General features: G+C 40.5%; 1 protein-coding gene across 2 annotated transcripts; it reads right to left on the bottom strand.

The window, feature by feature from the left end:
- Positions 1–10,192: 10,192 nt before the first annotated feature.
- LOC110290072 (interleukin-36 gamma) lies at positions 10,193–16,828 on the bottom strand. Of its 2 annotated transcripts, none has more exons than XM_029474236.1 (5): positions 16,458–16,828; positions 15,783–15,923; positions 15,276–15,383; positions 14,330–14,469; positions 10,193–11,076 (listed from the first exon to the last, which is right to left on the bottom strand). In XM_029474236.1, the coding sequence occupies exons 2-5, from the start codon at positions 15,817–15,819 to the stop codon at positions 10,867–10,869; spliced, it is 495 nt and encodes a 164-aa protein (XP_029330096.1). In that variant the 5' UTR covers positions 15,820–15,923; positions 16,458–16,828; the 3' UTR covers positions 10,193–10,866. The 2 variants fall into 2 exon arrangements, with proteins under 2 accessions (XP_029330096.1, XP_021012215.1); XM_021156556.2 differs by lacking the exon at positions 16,458–16,828 and adding an exon at positions 16,330–16,428.
- Between the last annotated feature and the right edge of the window lie 818 nt (positions 16,829–17,646).

Here is a 17,646-nt window from a genome sequence, read left to right as displayed (position 1 = left end):
ATGGGTGGGTAGGGAAGTGGGGGGCGCTATGGGGGACTTTTGGGATAGTATTGGAAATGTAATTGAGGAAAATATGTAATAAAAATATTAAAAAAAAAAAAAAAAGAAAACTAAGACTTAAAAACCCTTAGCTAATCTCACTGGGCACTTTTTGGATAGCATTGGAAATGTAATTGAGGAAAATACCTAATTAAAAAAAAAAGGAAAAAAAAAAAGAAATAGGGAGGACACTCAAATTCACAAAATTAAGGTGCTAAATGTGTCATGAGTAGATGTGATTTGTAATAAAGATAGAATGTCTGCATAGAAAATATTTGTTTACAATGTTTACAGTAAATAATTTAGAAAAAGGAAATGTTATAAAATATAGAATATCTTTAGAGATTACTATAGAAATTTATATGGTGGAAAGCTGGATGAGCCATAAAAATAGAAGAATTTTTATGTGCACATCATTTATCAAAAGTAAGCCCCAAAGATACAAAAAACGTAAACAGACTTGTTGCAAGTAATGAGATTGAAGATGTTACTAAAAACCTCTTTCTTGAGTCATTGTGTTTAAGGTAGACATCAGAACGAAGCAGTTGTTTTCTAGAAATACTCAGACCTTGAAGAAATCATTGTAGAGCACAGTGATTGTTTTCTATGATTTATAGGGTTATTTTTCTGAAGCCTTTGAATGATTTTAGTTCCAAGATGACTCTGGCACATGGCCCTGGCACACCTAGAGTGTCTTGCATTATTGGGTACTGCAAATAGTGCACAATAAGGATTAAAGTTGCAGGGCCGTGATGGTTTCTTTTATAAAACACATAGATTAGATTAGGGACTTGGTATGAGGAACTTGTTTTACCCCCCCGCCCTCCCAATCCCAACTTTTGTATAACAATCAACAACTGTGCTTCTGCATGGCTGTGAGGCTCAGTCCATCAGATCTGTTCTATCTTGCTCCTAGGAAGTCTCTGCGCTGTCTCTCTTTCTTTAGTTGACCTACATAACTCAGAACACTGACGACAGAACATCTTTAGACATTACTATGAAAATTTATATGCTGGAAAGCCAGATAAGCCAGAAAAAGGGAAGAATTTCTATGTGCATAGCAGCTTCCACAACTAAATCTCGAAGATATGAACAACTTAAACTTGTTATAAGAATGAGATTGCTTTCAAAGAACATTCCAGGATCAGACAAGATTCAAGGGGGGGATGTTGAAAATTAAATAAACTCAATGAACCAAGAAAAGGACACAGTAGACAGCATCACTAATAAGTTTGTCTAATCAGTGGAAAAAGTGTCAGGGGTGGGGGGGATTTATGAAATGCTGCATTCTAAGAACAATAGAAGAAATATAAAACAAGACTACAAAATCCTAGAAATCTGGGTTATGATCAAAAGACCATACCTAATATCCACAGGGTAGAAGGAGCTGACATGAACAATAAACTCACGAAGACTATATTGAACAAAATAACAACAGAAAAAAAGCTGAAATTTGAAGATATAAACAGACATTCAAATGTAAGAGGCACTCACAAGTCCAAATAGACATGATCAGGGAAAGCAGCTCCCCATAGAAAGTAAAGAAACAATATTGAAAGCTGCAAGGACAAAATGCCAAATTACCTATAAAATAAAAAAGACATAAGCATAACATCGTATTTCTTTTTTTTTCCTTTAATCTTTTTTTTTTTTTTTCAGTTTGGACTTTATCCCACTCCCAGTCTACCCTCTGACTGTTCCTCATCCCATACCTCACCCTCCCTTCTCCAAGAGGATGTCCCCACTCTCCACCCCCACCTCCACTAGACCTCCCCACTCCCTGAGACCTCAAGTTTCTTGGGGGTTAGGTGCATCATCTTTCACTGAGTCCAGACCAGGCAGTCCCCTATTGTATATGTGTTGGGGGCCTCATATCAGCTGGTGAATGCTACCTGGTTGGTGGCTTAGTGTCTAAGCAATCTCATGGGTCCAGGTTAATTGAGACTGCTGGTCTTCCTATAAGGTCACCCTCTTCCTCCCTTCTTCCAGCTTTTCCCTAATTCAACCACAGGGGTTTCTATCCATTGATTGGGTGTAAATATTTACATTTGACTCTTTCAGCTTCTTGTTGGGACTTTTGGAGGGCAGTCATGCTGGGCTTCTGTTTGTAAGCACACCATAGCATCAGTAATAGTGTCAGCTCTTGGAACCTCTCCTTGAGTTGGCTTCTAGTTTGGGCCTGTCACTGGACCTTCTTTTCCTCAGGCTTTTCTCCATTTTTGACCCTGCAGTTCTTTCAGACAAGAACATTTCTGAATCAGAGTGTTTGACTGTGGGATGGCAACCCCATCCCTCCACTTGATACCCTGGCTTTCTACTGGAGGTGGACTCTACAAGTTCCCTCTCTCCACTGTAGGGCATATCATCTAAGGTCCCTCCCTTTGAGTCCTGATAGTCTCTCACATCCCAGGTCTCTGGTACCTTCTAGAGGGTCCTTCCACCTCCTACCTCCCGAGTTTGCCTGTTTCCATTCTTTCTGATGGCCCTCATGGCTTCAGTCCTTTTCTTCCTCCAATCATGTTTCCCTCTTCCTCCCCATGCCCCCTTTTCCACTCAGGTCCCTCCCCCATGACCCCATGATTGCTTTCTTCTCCCTCTCAAATGGGATTGAAGCATCCTCACCTGGGCCCTTCAGCTTGTTAACCTTGAGTTCTGTAGATTGAATCCTAGGTATTCTGTACTTATTTTTTTCCTGGCTAATATCCACATATTAGTGAGTACATACCATGCATGTCCTTTTGGATCTGAGTTACCTCACTCAGGCTGATATTTTCTAGTTCCATCCATGTGCCTACAACGTTTATGATGCGATCATTTTTTAATATCTGAGAAGTATTCCATTGTGTAAATGAACCACATTTCCTGTATCCATTCTTCTGTTGTGGGGCATCTGGGTTGTTTCTACCTTCTGGCTATCACAAATAAGGCTGCTATGAACATAGTGGAACACATGCCCCTGTGGCATGGTGAGGCATCTTTTATATATGCTCAAGGGTGGTATAGCTGGATCTTCATGTAGATCTATTTCCAATTTTCTGAGGAACCTCCAGATTGATTTTCAGAGTGGTTGTACCAGTTTGCAATCCCACTAGCAATGGAAGAGTGTTCCTCTTTCTCCACATCCATGCCAACATGTGCTATCATCTGAGGTTTTGATCTTAGCCATTGTGATTGGTGTAAGGTGAAATCTCAGGATTGTTTTGATTTGCATTTCCCTGATCATTAAGGACTTTGAACATTTCTTTAAGTGCTTCTCAGCCATTTGAGATTCCTCAGTTGTGACNTCTCAGTTTAGTTCTATACCCCATTTTTTGATTGGGTTGTTTGTTTTCTTGGTGGTTAGCTTCTTGAGTTCTTTATATATTTTGGATATTATTCCTGAAATCTTCAAAGACAAAACACCATGGACCAAGCCCCTGTTATTAAAAATAGATTCTTTTTACATATACTGTATCCTGGTTACAGTTTGTCCTTCCTCTACTACTCCTAGTTCCTCTCTTCATCCCCTGCCATCTAGATTCACTCCCTGTCTCTCATTAGGAAAGGAGAGGCTTCTAAGAGATAATAACAAAACATAACAAAATAAAATATAACAAGATAAAAAATACAACAAAAAATTACATCAGAGTTGGGCAATATAAACTAAAAGAAGAAAAAGAACCCCAAGAGAAAGAACAAGTGTCAGAAAGCCATTTGTTCACATATGCATGAGTCTAGCAAATCAGCTTTTACTAAACACAGAAGCATCAAAATTATCCCCTGTATCTTTATTTTTAATTTTTAAATTTTTCTTATTTTTTTCACTTTATATTCTGCCCACTGACCCCTTCCATGTCATTCCCTCTTATAATCCTTCCTCCATGTCCCTCTCCTTTTCCTCTGAAAGGGAGGGAGTCCCCTGCATTCCTTGTATTTTATCAGATCATAATTCAGTAAAACAAGAATTTAATAGTAATAAAAGCTACACATGCATATGGAGGCTAAACACTGCAATTTGATTGCACAGTGATGTGTCATTGAAAAAAAAAACAGAGAGAATTTAAGTTTTCAGAATACAATGAAGGTAGGAGGGGATATTTTCTTCCAGGATGTAAAATATGAAGAAGTTCCTTACTCCATGCTTCTGACTACTCCCTCCTAGGATCTATTTAAGTATTTATCCCATTGAACCTTTTGGTGTCTTCTCTTTACAACATCTCATCTCACATGAATGAATCCTGAGAATGTGAAGCTGTAGGTGAATGCATACTTCATGACCTCATCTCCATAAAATGTTAAAACACATAAATGTAAAAAACACATTTTAAAGGAATAGCCACATGTGCCATAATATTATAATGAAGTCCAAAGGAATGGTTGTCATTAAATTTAGGGTGACAGATGCAAGATGTTCAGGTAGGAGATGGAAAAGAAGAAGAGGAAGAGAAGAGGAAGAAGATGAGGAGAAGAAGAGGAAGAAGAGGAGAGGAACAAGAAGAGGAGGAAGAAAGAAGAGGAAAAAATGGAGGAGGAAGAGGAAGAAGAAAAGAAAATGTGTGTCTCTCCGTGTGTCTGTGTGTGTGTGTCTGTATGTCTGTCTGTGTGGGTGAAGAGAGACCTCTTAGGTACAGATGCAAGACGTTCAGGAAGGAGATGGAAAAGAATATTGGCAAATGAGCTTCCAAAGGTCTGTTTTTTTTTTAAGTGAGGTGATGAGATGTTGGATATATTTGCTATAAGTAAACCTTCACATGTTCTCAATACATATTTTGAACCACAGGGGCAAAAAGCAGGTTCTGAAGCGACTCCTTGATTGTTCAAACATAATAGAAACACCACAATAATAACAATCTTCCATTTTTTCCACAACTTCTATCCTTTTTGTCCTTTAGAAAGAATTCCGTGCTAAATATATATATTTCTTTTTTTATATTTTTTATTACATATTTTTCTCAATTACATTTCCAATGCTATCCCAAAAGAGTCCCCAATACCCTCCCCCCACTCCCCTACCCACCCATTCCCACTTTTTTATATGTATGTATATATATAAAAATAAAATAAAATGCGATTTAAAAGGTAGATCACTATATCAAGTAATGTAAATACAACAGACCTGTCTCATATAGTAATTAATCTTTTTCTTTTCCAAATAACATTCGTGATGGAATAAAGAACTGCGTTTCCCTTTAGCCTCTCCACTTCTCTGCTTCAGACTCTGTCCCCTCCCTTTTCACAGACACACACACACACACACTTTCTTTTCTTCTTCCTCTTCATCCTCCACCTTTTCCTCTTCTCTCTTCCTCCTCTTCCTTCTCTTCTTCTTTTTCTTCCTGTTCTTGTTCCTCTTCTCTTCCTCCTCTTCTTTCTCCTCTTCTGTTCTTCCCCTCCTCCTCTTCTTCCCTTTCCTCCTCCTTCTCTTCCTCTTCTTATTCTCCTCCTCTTCCTTCTTCTTCTTGAATGCTGAGATTATAGGCATGTGCTACCACCCAGAATTTTTGCTTATTCTTCTATAGAGTTAGTTATTCCCTCACAAATTTCCCTCACCACCAAAATTTTTCTAATTCATTCAGTGAGTCAAGCTGTTTATATGGCTTACTTATTTCTGCTGAGTCTATGATAGCTCCTGGCTACCTTCTGGCATCTTCCTTTATCATGCAAGTTCACCTTCCTGTTCTCTGGTGAAGATATGATGCTTTAAAGAGACCACATTTTTTGATTTGGGCAGACATATTCTCTAGCAGTTCTTCAGGCAAAACACACATAAACAAATCATTTTTAAACTTTCAAATTTTATTGATTGTACAGGTGTGTGTGTGTGTGTGTGTGTGTGTGTGTGTGTGTATGTGTGTGTGTTTGTGCATGTGTATGTGCCATGGCATATATAAAGGGTGTGTGTGTGTGTATGTTTGTGCATGTGTATGTGCCATTGCATATATAAAGGGTGTGTGTGTGTTTGTGCAAATGTGTGTGTATGTGTGCCATGGTGTCTTAGGGTTTTACTGCTGTGAACAGACACCATGACCAAGGCAACTTTTTTTTTTTTTTTTTTTTTGGATTTTCGAGACAGGGTTTCTCTGTAGAGCCCTGGCTGTCCTGGAACTCACTTCGTAGACCAGGCTGGCCTAGAACTCAGATATCCACCTGTCTCTGCCTCCCAAGTGCTGGAATTAAAGGCATGCGCCACCACCGTCCAGCCCAAGGCAACTCTTATAAGGAAAACATTTAATTGAGGCTGGCTTACAGGTTCAGAGGTTCAGTCCATTATCAAGGCAAGAGCATAGCACCATCTAGGCAGGCATGGTGCAGGAGGAGTTGAGAGTTCTACATCTTCATCTGAAGGCTGCTAGCAGAATACGGACTTCCAGACAGCTAGAATGAGGGTCTTAAAGCCTATACCCACAGTGACACACCTACTCCAAGAAGACCACATGAGTGAATGTGCATGTGAGTGTGCCATGGCATATGTGAAGGGCATGTATGTGCATGCGCGCACCATGGCATATATGTGAAGGTCAACTTTCTGAGTCAGACTTTACTTCCACTGACTCACTGTGGAGTCCAGAGATGGAACTCAGGCTATCATGCTTCCATAGCAAGTGTTTTTCCTCACTGTGCCATCTTGCCAGCTCTGAAAAATAAACTTCTTTGATGGGCTTTTTCTACTTTTATTCTTAGTTGATAAAGTATGTGCGTAAGGACTTCTACCATGGAAATATTTTCCTCTACGAAGTGTGGCTCCAAAGGCCTCTGGTGCACATTGTTGCAGTGGAGTCATGAAAAGCTATTGTCATCCATCCATCATTTGAATGCAGCTAGTTTTAATTCTTTAGCAGCTTTTAAAACTCCCACTATCTTCTCTTTCCCCAAAGTATGGATGCTCTGATATCACTCATCCAAAGCAGTCTCACCTATTCTTGGATTTCTTATAAATGAACCCATACACTACATTCTGTGTCTACCAATCTCAAGACAGTCTCTGAAGCATCTAGTTGAGTATCAGTAATTTCCTTTTGCTAGATAGTACAGAATATATTGTGTGCTTATCTACTCACTGGTTGGTAGAAATGTGGGTTCATCCTCTGCTTAGAATATTATGAAAGTTGATTCTAGGGCTTAAATATTTTTATACAAGTCATTCTTCACAGCTCATTTTTTTATTATCAAAATGAATTTTTTCAAAGCACGTATTGAAATATTTGTGGTGGTTTATATTCTTTTTATAATTTAACTTAATTTTATAATTTATACACTTTATATCTTGCTCACTGCCCCTCCTGGTCACCCTCCAACAATCCTTCTTCCCTTCCTCCATCCCCTTCTCTTCTGAGAGGGTGGGGGCTGCCCTGGTTATCTCCCCACCCTGGCACTGCAGGGTTAGGTGCATTCTTTCCCATTGAGGCCAGTCAAGGCTGCCCAGCTAGAAGAGCATATCCCGTGTACAGGCAACAGCTTTTGGGATAGCCCACCTTAAAGCTGTTCAGGACCTTCATGAAGACTAAGCTGTATACCCGCTACATATGAGTATACCTAGGTCAAGCCTGTGTATGCTCTTTGGTTGATGGTTCAGTCTCTGAGATCCCTGAGGGTCCAGGTTGGTTGATTCTGTTCATCTTCCCATGGAGTTTCCATCCCCTTCCAGGCCTGCAATCCTTCCTCCTGTTCTTCCATAAGAGTCCCCAAGCTCCACCCACTGTTTTGCTGTGGGTGTCTGCATTTGTTTGACTCAGCTGCTGTGTGGAGCCTCTCAAAGGACAGCCATGCTTGACTCCTGTCTGCAAGCATAACAAAAGTATTATTAATAGTGTCATGGATTGGTGCTTGCCCATGGGTCTCAAGTTGGGCCGGTTAGTGGTTGCCAATTCCCCAGTCTTTGTTCCACCCCTTGTCCCTGCATTTCTTGTAGACAGGATAAATTTTGGATTGAAAGTTTTGCGGGTGGGTTGGTCTCCTTATAGCTTCACTGGGGTTCCTTCCTGGCTACAGGAGGTGGTCTCTTCAGGTTCCATATCCCCAATGCACAGCTCATTTTTAAATCACTCAAGAGGCAAAAGTCTTAGAGAAGAAAATATAAAAATCGGCAAGAAACACACATTTTAAGATAACTTTTTATTTCTACAGAAGCACATATATAATCCTAACTATGATTAACCTGAGTATATCTATGGAGAAAATTACAAGAATATCCAGGAAAACATTAGTCAATCAGAAATCCCTGAGGGAAAGTGTTGCAATGTCTAGGAAGGAGTTTTAATTTACTAGGTGTGGGGTTTCTAAACATTTAGCATATATCCCTGATAATTCTCATGTTGTTTCAAGTGTGAAAAATGCAGTGAAATAAGTACATTTCATTAGATAATCGTATTTGGGTGGCTAGAGGTACAGCATTTGGGTGAGTCATTGACTGATACTGTGCAAAATAAGGACAGCCTAAAGGATGAGCATGAGGAGGCCTGGAGTTTGCCATGTGTTATATAACAGTTTCTGCAAAGATTGAAATAGCCCATCCTCCAGGCAGGCTACTTAAACAGGAAAGTAAACCACTCAAAATAGTTTTAAGAAGTCCCTGAAACTTAGCAAATTTACTAGGCCCCTCCCTGCCAGAGTAAACAATAAAAGCCTCAGAGGCACTATGCTGCAAACAAGACTAAGATGACTAAGACCCGACCAACTTCCTGAAAGACCAGAACCCAGTGGAGCTGCTTGGGAGAGGTTTAGAGTAACAGAGGATCCTGGAAAGGACACTCTCCAACCTGTTGAGCTGCCTGTACACAGTGTAATATGCTCCAGGCTCCCTAGCTTTTGTGCATTATCACTAATGCTGGAGTGGGCTTTGGTAATTCAGATGTTTTTGAGTCATTTCTGTTCCTGTAAGAAACTCCTCACCTGTATTGCTCTTAGTAAGCTCAGTAAAACTCATTGGTTCACTAAGTTGGACTTTGGTGAATCTGTACTTTGGTCTGTCATAGGATCCCTCCTTGGGAAGTAGATATGTGTTGTGTCTCTACAGTAAAAGTTTTGTGATACATACCATGTCATCTTGAAATGACTAAGATAATACCATACTCTCCCAACATAGTCTTGTGCCTGCCTGATCACTTCTCAGCCTTCCACCCACAACACCACATTCACCTTGGCAACACATCTGGGACTGGCCATGATCTTGGCCATGCTCTAGCCAACTGTGTAGTGTCTGTACAATATTGCTGAGCCTTGTAAAGAAATCAGATGTTACTAGGCAACTCCCAATGATTCAATAATGCAATGCCTTCCTATTAGCATGAATGTTATCACAGTTGGGCACCAAGAGACTTTCCAGAGGTGTGAATCCACTCTTGGTCTGGCCATTAATAAAAGACTCAGAACTTTTAATTGGATTGACCAGCATGGTTGTTGTGAGTTATCTCATGTGGATTACTTCAATCTTGCTCAGGATAATTTCTGCTGATTTCTTATGCTGTGCTTCATAATGACCCAACTTTAGCAGATAGATATTTAAAGTACAAATATCAAGTATATCATTATTTCCAGTTATAGTATTCAATGTCAATGCTGTCCTCAGTACTTCTTGTTGACTCCATATTTCTTCCTGTTCTCACTCATAAAATAAAAGGCAGGTGGAAAGGATGCAACTTAAAAAATTATTCATGAACTGGAGAGATGGATCGATGGTTGAGAGCATGTAACTTCTTGCAAAAGATCTGAGTCAGATCCCCAGCACCCATTATTGGCCAGCTCACAACCTCCTGTAACTTCAAGTTCCTGGGAATTCAGCACCCTCATCTGGCCTCCATAAGTGCCTGCATATATATTCTCTCTCTCTCTCTCTCTCTCTCTCTCTCTCTCTCTCTCTCTCTCTCTCTCTCTCACACACACACACACACACACTTACAAATAATAAAATAAATATCCAAATTCTAAAACCAGGCAAAAAGATCGTCTTGGGCCACTGTGTAACAGGCAGTCCTAAGAGTAGCCTCATTGTTAGTGAGTCCAGCTCTGTTTGACCCAGTGCTTGTGCCCACATCTACCTGGGTGGGTGGAAGCAAGGTGCAGGGGCAAAAGAACTGAGCAAGAGAACATGTTTTACAGAGACAGGACTGGGGCAAGATAGTAGTAGTGCTTTTAACCACAGATGCACATTATAATGGAAAGAACTTTAAAACCTTTATGGAAGTCTAGAACAATAAGAGGTAATGTTTTAATGGTGTGCATCACTACTTGTACACATTCAGTTGTGTTGCCCAGGGAAGAATTGTTCAAGCTGAGTTAAATGATCTGTTTATGATTTATCAGGCAGTATCCTCACCCTTCAAGGACAAACCATTGTACCCCAACATAGTTTAAATAGATCTAGTCATTTTAAAAACTGTTCATTCACTCAGGATTCTAATTACTTTCCTAGTGTATTCAGATCTACACAGCAGTCAGTTGTTGAGAGATCAAAGCTATTAGCTGTTGAGGCAAATGTCATTGTGAGGCCTCTGCTTTCCAAATGCAAGGAGTTGATATTACAAATGTGTGAAAGCCTGGTATGAATCAGGCCAATGGCTGGAAATGAGGCATTCTAGGTTTTATACACTGTGGCACAGCACCCTATTTATCAGGCATGATGTCTTATAGGTTGGACCACTTCAGTCTTAGAGGACATCCTTATACCACTCCAATCCCACCTACTTTGGAGTATGCATTATTTTGTTGCTTCTTCATCTATGAAAGGAGATAATGTTGGTCCTGTTTACCTTTCAGTATGAAAATACCACAGATCAAACAAATGATAATATATTAGAGGTTTGATGTTTTAAGAGGAAGAGTTCTAACCAACCCTCCACCTCCATGCTGAGTTTAAGACTTTATATCTAAATTGAAGTTAATGTTGTAATATTCTCCCTTTTTTGATGTGAGGAAGATGGGTTTGCCAGTCTTGGAGGAGGCAATATAGTGGCCAGGGAAAGCCACTGATTCAAAGGTGGATGTTCCACCTGTACGGGTGTGGTAAAACAGGAATGGCTTCATTGGCTCAGGGTGGTGGTACAAATCCAAAATCTTCTCTTCCTACATGTGAGAGAGAGAATATTCATGAACAAAGATAGACACTACTGATAGGCAAAGTTATTTTTCCACAGACACTAAATATTCTCAAGTTCAAGGAAGCCTCTCTTACAACAGGATAAGAAAGAGACATTTCAGGGGTGAGGAATTCAGCTCAGTGGTAGAAAATGCCTAGCAAGTGCAAGGCCCTGAGTTCAGTCTCCACTAACTCTCCTTCCCCTGCCCCCCCCAAAAAAAAACAAGAAAGAAAGAAAGAAAGAAAGAAAGAAAGAAAGAGAAAAGAAGAAAGGAAGGACAGAAGGAAAAGAGAAAGAAAGAAGGAAAATAAATAGAAAGGAAAGGAAGGAACAAATGAAGGAAGGAAGGAGAGAAGGAGGGAAGGAAGGAGAGAAGGCAGGATTCAAGTCTCCCTGCTGATCATTGTCTCTTTTCTGGTTTTTCCCTTCACTACTAAACACCTTCTAAATTTGCTCATTACTGACTTAACATTCTGCTCAGCAGAGATTCGTTGACTGTTCAAAAAGTGAAAATCTGCCTTCTTATCTATCTCCCAAACCTCTTCAGTCATCTTCTCTTCCAGTTCCAGCTCCCTGAGGAAGCTGAAGTGACTGGACCAGAACTTCTCCAAACTACCCACTGACTGGGCACAAGTCAGCTATACCTCTGCCTCCCTACCTGAGAAGGACTAGACAATGACTTCTCTCCACTCACACGTCCAAGGATTTCCTGTAGCCATCCTTCCTGCTTTCATAGGCACTGTCCATTTTTGCTTTCTCTGCTCAGTTATTCTTATCTGTATATTTGCTTTCATCTTAGTAGGCTTGGCACTAAGTGACAGACAAATGCTAAGAGAAAAAAATCATTGGTGATTATCCATTGTGTCAACCACCTAAGACAGTTACAGTGTCATGTAATGATAGCATGGCCTTAGGAGACCACTGTATATGAAGTCCATTGTTAGTCAAAATGTTCTTTTGTGCCACATAAGTGTATTTTAATGATTCAAGCCTACTGTCAGTTCTTCCTTAACAGAAATCCCTCAAGATGGCTGCCAAAATCTGCTGTCTGGTTTTTCTTTTGAAACTCACTCCATGTAAGCAACCTTTTCATCTCTACCACTTGTCTCATTAAGTTCCCCCCCAAAGCCCACACATTATCAATGACCAATTTCTGAGGGCAAAAGTCCTACAGAAGAATGACTTAGCAAAGGCAGGGCAAACTTTGGGATGTAGCCATATTTACTCTGTCCACAAATCTTGTTGCTGACACTTAAAACTATTTCCAGAATCTACCCCCACCAACTCCATCATCATCCCAGAACCATCAAACCACACCCAGCTTACCATATATAGCCTCCAGAGGACTTTTACTCTTGATCCCTGCAATGCCTGATCAACCTAATTCGTCAGATGATCCATTTCAGACCTAAGTTGTTTTGGGTCACTCTGTTCAAAGCATCCCAGGTTTCTCCTTTCACTTAGATGGAGTGGCCAAGTCCTGGCAAGTCTTTTTCTGGTCTTGGTTCAGTGTCTTCACTGGTCCCTGGACTTACCCTCAGATGCTGATGAAATTCCCTGCTTCCTGCTCTCTCCTAAAGTTGTTCTTGGGCAATGACACCTACCATGCTTTTTACTGCCTGACTCCACATTGTTTCTGCTGCTCCTAGGCTCTGCCCTGACTGGATTGGCTTTTTACTGAACTTGTTTTGTTTTGCTTTGCTTTGTTTTTCCTATGACATGTGATACCCTTTACCATATCACAAATGCACTACTATATTTATCATGTGTATGTCTCTCCTCCTTCTAGAATCCAGGCTGTACAAGGGCAGAGCTCTCTGCCATTCTCTTCAAAGATAGCCCATGTACTCATATGGTGCAATTAAGTTCTTGCACATTTGCTGAGTTAAATTAGATTGAATTGAATAAAGCTAATTAAAGTGAAGTTTATGGAGTAAGAAGAGATATATGTAACACATATCCTTACATACAAACAAAATGATATCTATTTATATACATTTCTATATATGAATACACACACAAAAAATTATCTTGAGAGATTTAGGAATTGGAACAGCAAAGATTAACATTTCAGAAAAGCTTAAGGAAGGGTCATTGAGCAGGTAATACAAGAGAAAGAGCATAATTATAAAGTGGGATATTGTACCAAAAATTTTTCCTAGAATGAAAGGCCAATAAGTAATTAAATAATGGAAGGACAGAAAGTGTGGCAATTACATAAGATAGTGTAGAATACAGAGGGGAGGCCAAAGACTTCCACTGATTAGTGAATAAGAATTCTGAAATGAGAAATAAAGGAGAATTAGGGAGAGAGGATACTCGAATGTCCACAATGACTGCAGACATCTTAACATTTAAGAAAGACAAATATTCTAAACTAGGAGAGTCCAGATAAAGTGTTTTATATGTCCATTTTTTAAAATTTTACTTTAGGGGAAAAAGAAGGTCATTTGCTTACGATGCTAAGCTATAGTCCATTACTCTGAAGTCAAAGAGGGACCTGAGGCATCTACCTAGTCACACCACATCTAAGAACATGCCTACTTGCTTGCCTGTTCCTGGCTATATTTCTCCATTCTTCTACAGTTTAGGAACCCCTGCCTGAGGAATAGTACTGTTTACAGTGGGCTTGGTCTTCCCATGTCAATTAATCTAACCAAGGCTGTCTTATACAAGACATGCTTACATTTTAAAAGGAGCTAGAAATAAGCATGCTTAGAAAATAACATTTCTTCTTTTTTATTGTAACATTTGATCTCCTGTCAAATAAATCATATAAAGATACACAGGCTGGAAAGGAATCTAAGAGAGGGGGAAATGAAAAGGGTGGCAACTAGGTGGGGGAAGAAAAACGTCAGTGTGACATGAAATAGAGAGGAGATGGAGGAGAGTTTGGTATGAGGGTAAAGGAGGGAGCTGAGGTGTGGAGAATCTATTACAATATGCTTTGTTAAAAAATGTCGCCAGGCGATAGTGGTGCACGCCTTTAACCCCAGCACTTTGGAGGCAGAGGCAGGTGGATTTCTGTGTTGGAGGCCAGCCTGGTCTACAGAGTGAGTTCCAGGACAGCCAGGGCTATACAGAGAAACCCTGTCTCAAAAAACCAGTAAATAAATAAATAAATAAATAAATAAATAAATAAAGCCACATGAAACCCACTGTTTTATATGCTAACTTAAAGATAAAAAAATGTAAGAGAAGAAACATAGTTTTTAATGGTATTTTTCTGGGTCACTGACCTTTAGCAGCAAAATGGGGTGTCCATTAACTTCCTCACAAAACAGGCATTTATCTGGATTCTGAATTCCCAAATAAATGGCAATCCCTTTGTCCTGTTCAAGAGACTCTGGGTACTTGCATGGGAGGATAGTCACGGTGACTATAAAAATAAAAAGATAACAGTTTCTTTTCGAAGCCACCAAGACAGAATGCTCTGATAGTTCTGATTTAGCAGAGTAGCATTTGCCAGGTGAGGTCAGAAGACACTTGTAGAATGCAATCCCTGCAACCTAGATCAACCAAGTGGTCCTCCACCTATCCATCCTGACCTAGCTGTTGGGGCAGGAGCTACATTCTCATACCCATGTTTGAACACCTGGTGGCAGTCGCTCCTATCCTAAGTGGCTCCTCTGAGTCATGGAGAACTCTTGCACCATTAGCAAAGTTTGCCTAATGGGATGTTGAAATTTCTCTGTCTTTTAATTCTTTTAGAATGCCATATAGAACATACATATATCCCCCTTCCAAAGTACAGATCAGCTGCTTTAGATCTATGGTACAAGTTCCTCATGCCTGAGAAGGCTCTTCCACCCATAGTGACTGCATTATCTTAGTCTGGGACAATCCTCTCCCGGACTTCTCTTCCTAGGCAGATGTAAAACTCTGCCTCATCCTGGTGGCCCCCATTGAAAGCTAAGCTTGGTTTTGGCACATAATTAGACATATTTTGGTGGTACAGAGTATTGATTTACTACATACATGTGCCAAAGGACAATGATGAAACCAGGGTAATCAGTATATGCTCCAGGTCATATATTTAACATTAATCTGTGGTCAAACAATCCAGGAGCTCTCTTCTCACTACTATTTACCATGGCTATCCTGCTGCACAAAAGGATACTAATGCTTTCCCTTAACAAAGTCTGTGCAGTGCAATGAGCAAAGCAGTAACAGATGACCACTGACCTGGGGTTACTCTGTGGCTTCGGGGAACTGTCACAAGGGCCTGATTACGAAAGATCCACACCTGCTGGTCCAAGTCAAAAACCTCCCCAAAGTCAGGAGTTTCTCTTCCTGTTTGAATGAAAACAAACGTGAAGTTTAAGTTTCAGGAAGAGGAAGAGAGATGATTACCTAATTCCAAGCGCAATAACGACCAGGGGTTTATAGGAGAGAGATTACCTAACTCCAGACCCATAGTGCAATGAAGACCAGTTGTTTATATCTCCAAACTGGCAGCTTTTTTGGTAACCTTTCAGCACAGACTTTCTTTGTAGTAAATCTCTGGGAAACAAAGGCTACCTAGGGTGATTACTGATCCAAGGGACAAACCAGAAAACCAGAGTAAAAAGCAGCTCCACAGTTCATATGTACTGAGACCCAGCTGCTCTTGTTTGTGCTAGTGGTCTTCACCCTCCAAAAAATAAAGGCCTAGTGGTATATGGGCACCTTATTGCATGCTAAGAGCCATACCTGAGACGTGTGTAGGAAATGGGTGTTTAGAAAACATAGCTGAAGATACAAATAGCCCAGCTCTCTAGTGTTCCATCTCAACATCACTTCCATATATAATGGTTTTTTTCATTGTTTTCCATCGTGATCTTGTTCTGGTGCCTGAGGGAGAAGACAGCAGGAAGAAGACAAACCTCAGGAACATTTGTAACACTTTCTAAGACCCTGGTTTCTCAGGGTCTCAATCAGGACAGAGAGTTGAAATGCATAGCCAGACATGATGCTCTTGTCAGAAAAGCTAAACTACATCCTGGGAAAAAAATCTTAAGGCATTGGAGATGGAAGCGCAGGCAGAATTCTCCTTACAGAAATCCTAATAACATTATCTCCCTACAAGTTTCAGACCATAAATAGCATTTGGCATTTAACATTAACCCAGTCTCCAATTCCCCAGAAACCCTTCCCCTTCACTGTCATATCTTACTGCCTAAGGCAAGGGAGGTCTTCATGTTGGGCAGTTCAGCTAGAATCCTAACAATTCAGAAGTGAAAGACAGAGGGTCACTCACAGAGCTCTCACAGGATTGCTCACAGGATCACTCACAGCAAGACAGATCTGTCCATTCACTGAACCCTGAACTGCAGAAAGCTCCACACTCAGAGGCACACTCAAAGGGTTTTGTAGGTTTGTAGGTACCTGGCAAGAAAGAGTCCTTATGGAAAGTCTAGAAGAACAAATCCCAGCTTGGGCAGCTCCCAGGTGTAATGATGGCTTCCGAATCAGTCTGGGTCCTTTATCTGGGTGACTACCAGAGGCACCAGCTTCTTTTATGGGGTGTGGCAAATGTACAGCAAGTAAGACATCCAGTTCCTCCTGCCAGAACTGTGCTTCTGGGAAGTTCAGGTGAAGAAATCTCAGAGTCAGCATGAGTCTGCATGACTTGTCTGAGCTCCTTAAGAATTGTAGGCAGCCCAGCCCCATAGGTCAGTCACCAGGAAACAGACCTAATGACAAACTGTAGGTTTCTACAGATTGTGGAATTTCCCCCAGAGATTAGCTAACCTGATATGTCAGTTTGATGTTAGACCCCAAATTCTGGGAACACAAATTATAGGGATGGCTTTTGGAACTTGGACATCCAAAATTCTGCTCTGGCATCTTAATAGTCTCCCTTATCCCCTTTTCTTCCTTTCCACCTGGATCAAATTCTTTCTTTGGAGGAATATGGTCTTGTGTTGCCTTAGAAAAAAGTGTAAAGATGAATTGAGAATCAGATTTGGTGCCTGTCACCTCTCTTGCGTTCCTTCCATTATTCCATTAGTCAAAATGTCCTCTTCTTTGGGATGGTCACCATAAAGAAGCATCAAAAAACATACCATCTGCCTGCCAAATCCACTGGTACTCTGTTTCAGTCAGAATCCAATTTGGACCCAAGAAAATGTTATAAAAGAATCAGACTGCAGAAGAATTTGCACTATGATTTTAAATGAAGGGAATCAAGGACTAGAAATTGAGCTTACCTCTACAGAAAGGCTTGGGGATACTAAAGAATAAAATGAAACATGAGTTCTATCTATAAAGAATTATAGATAGTAGCAGTTGTAGAATGGGAGGAAAAAAGAAAACAAAAAAACAAACCACAGGAGCTCAAATGAAGAATCTTGTGACTGATGCCTTAGGAAATCCTAAGGTAGTACAGGTGCACGAACTGATGGCACTTAAGACTGGTATGCAAGCTTCTGGTCCACTCCAGCACTGGGGGTCCTTGTCCTCGGAGTCTCCGGACACACGCAAGGACCCCCCCCCCCACGGGATCTTAAGACCTCTAGTGAGTGGAACACAGCATCTGCTCCAATCCAATTGTGCGGGATCTGAGACTGCATTA

This window comes from Mus caroli, chromosome 2 (genome assembly GCF_900094665.2).
Source record: "Mus caroli chromosome 2, CAROLI_EIJ_v1.1, whole genome shotgun sequence".
NCBI classification, from domain to species: Eukaryota; Metazoa; Chordata; class Mammalia; order Rodentia; family Muridae; genus Mus; species Mus caroli.
The sequence above is the reverse complement of the archived record's forward strand: the minus strand, read 5'-3'. Positions and strand labels throughout refer to the sequence as shown.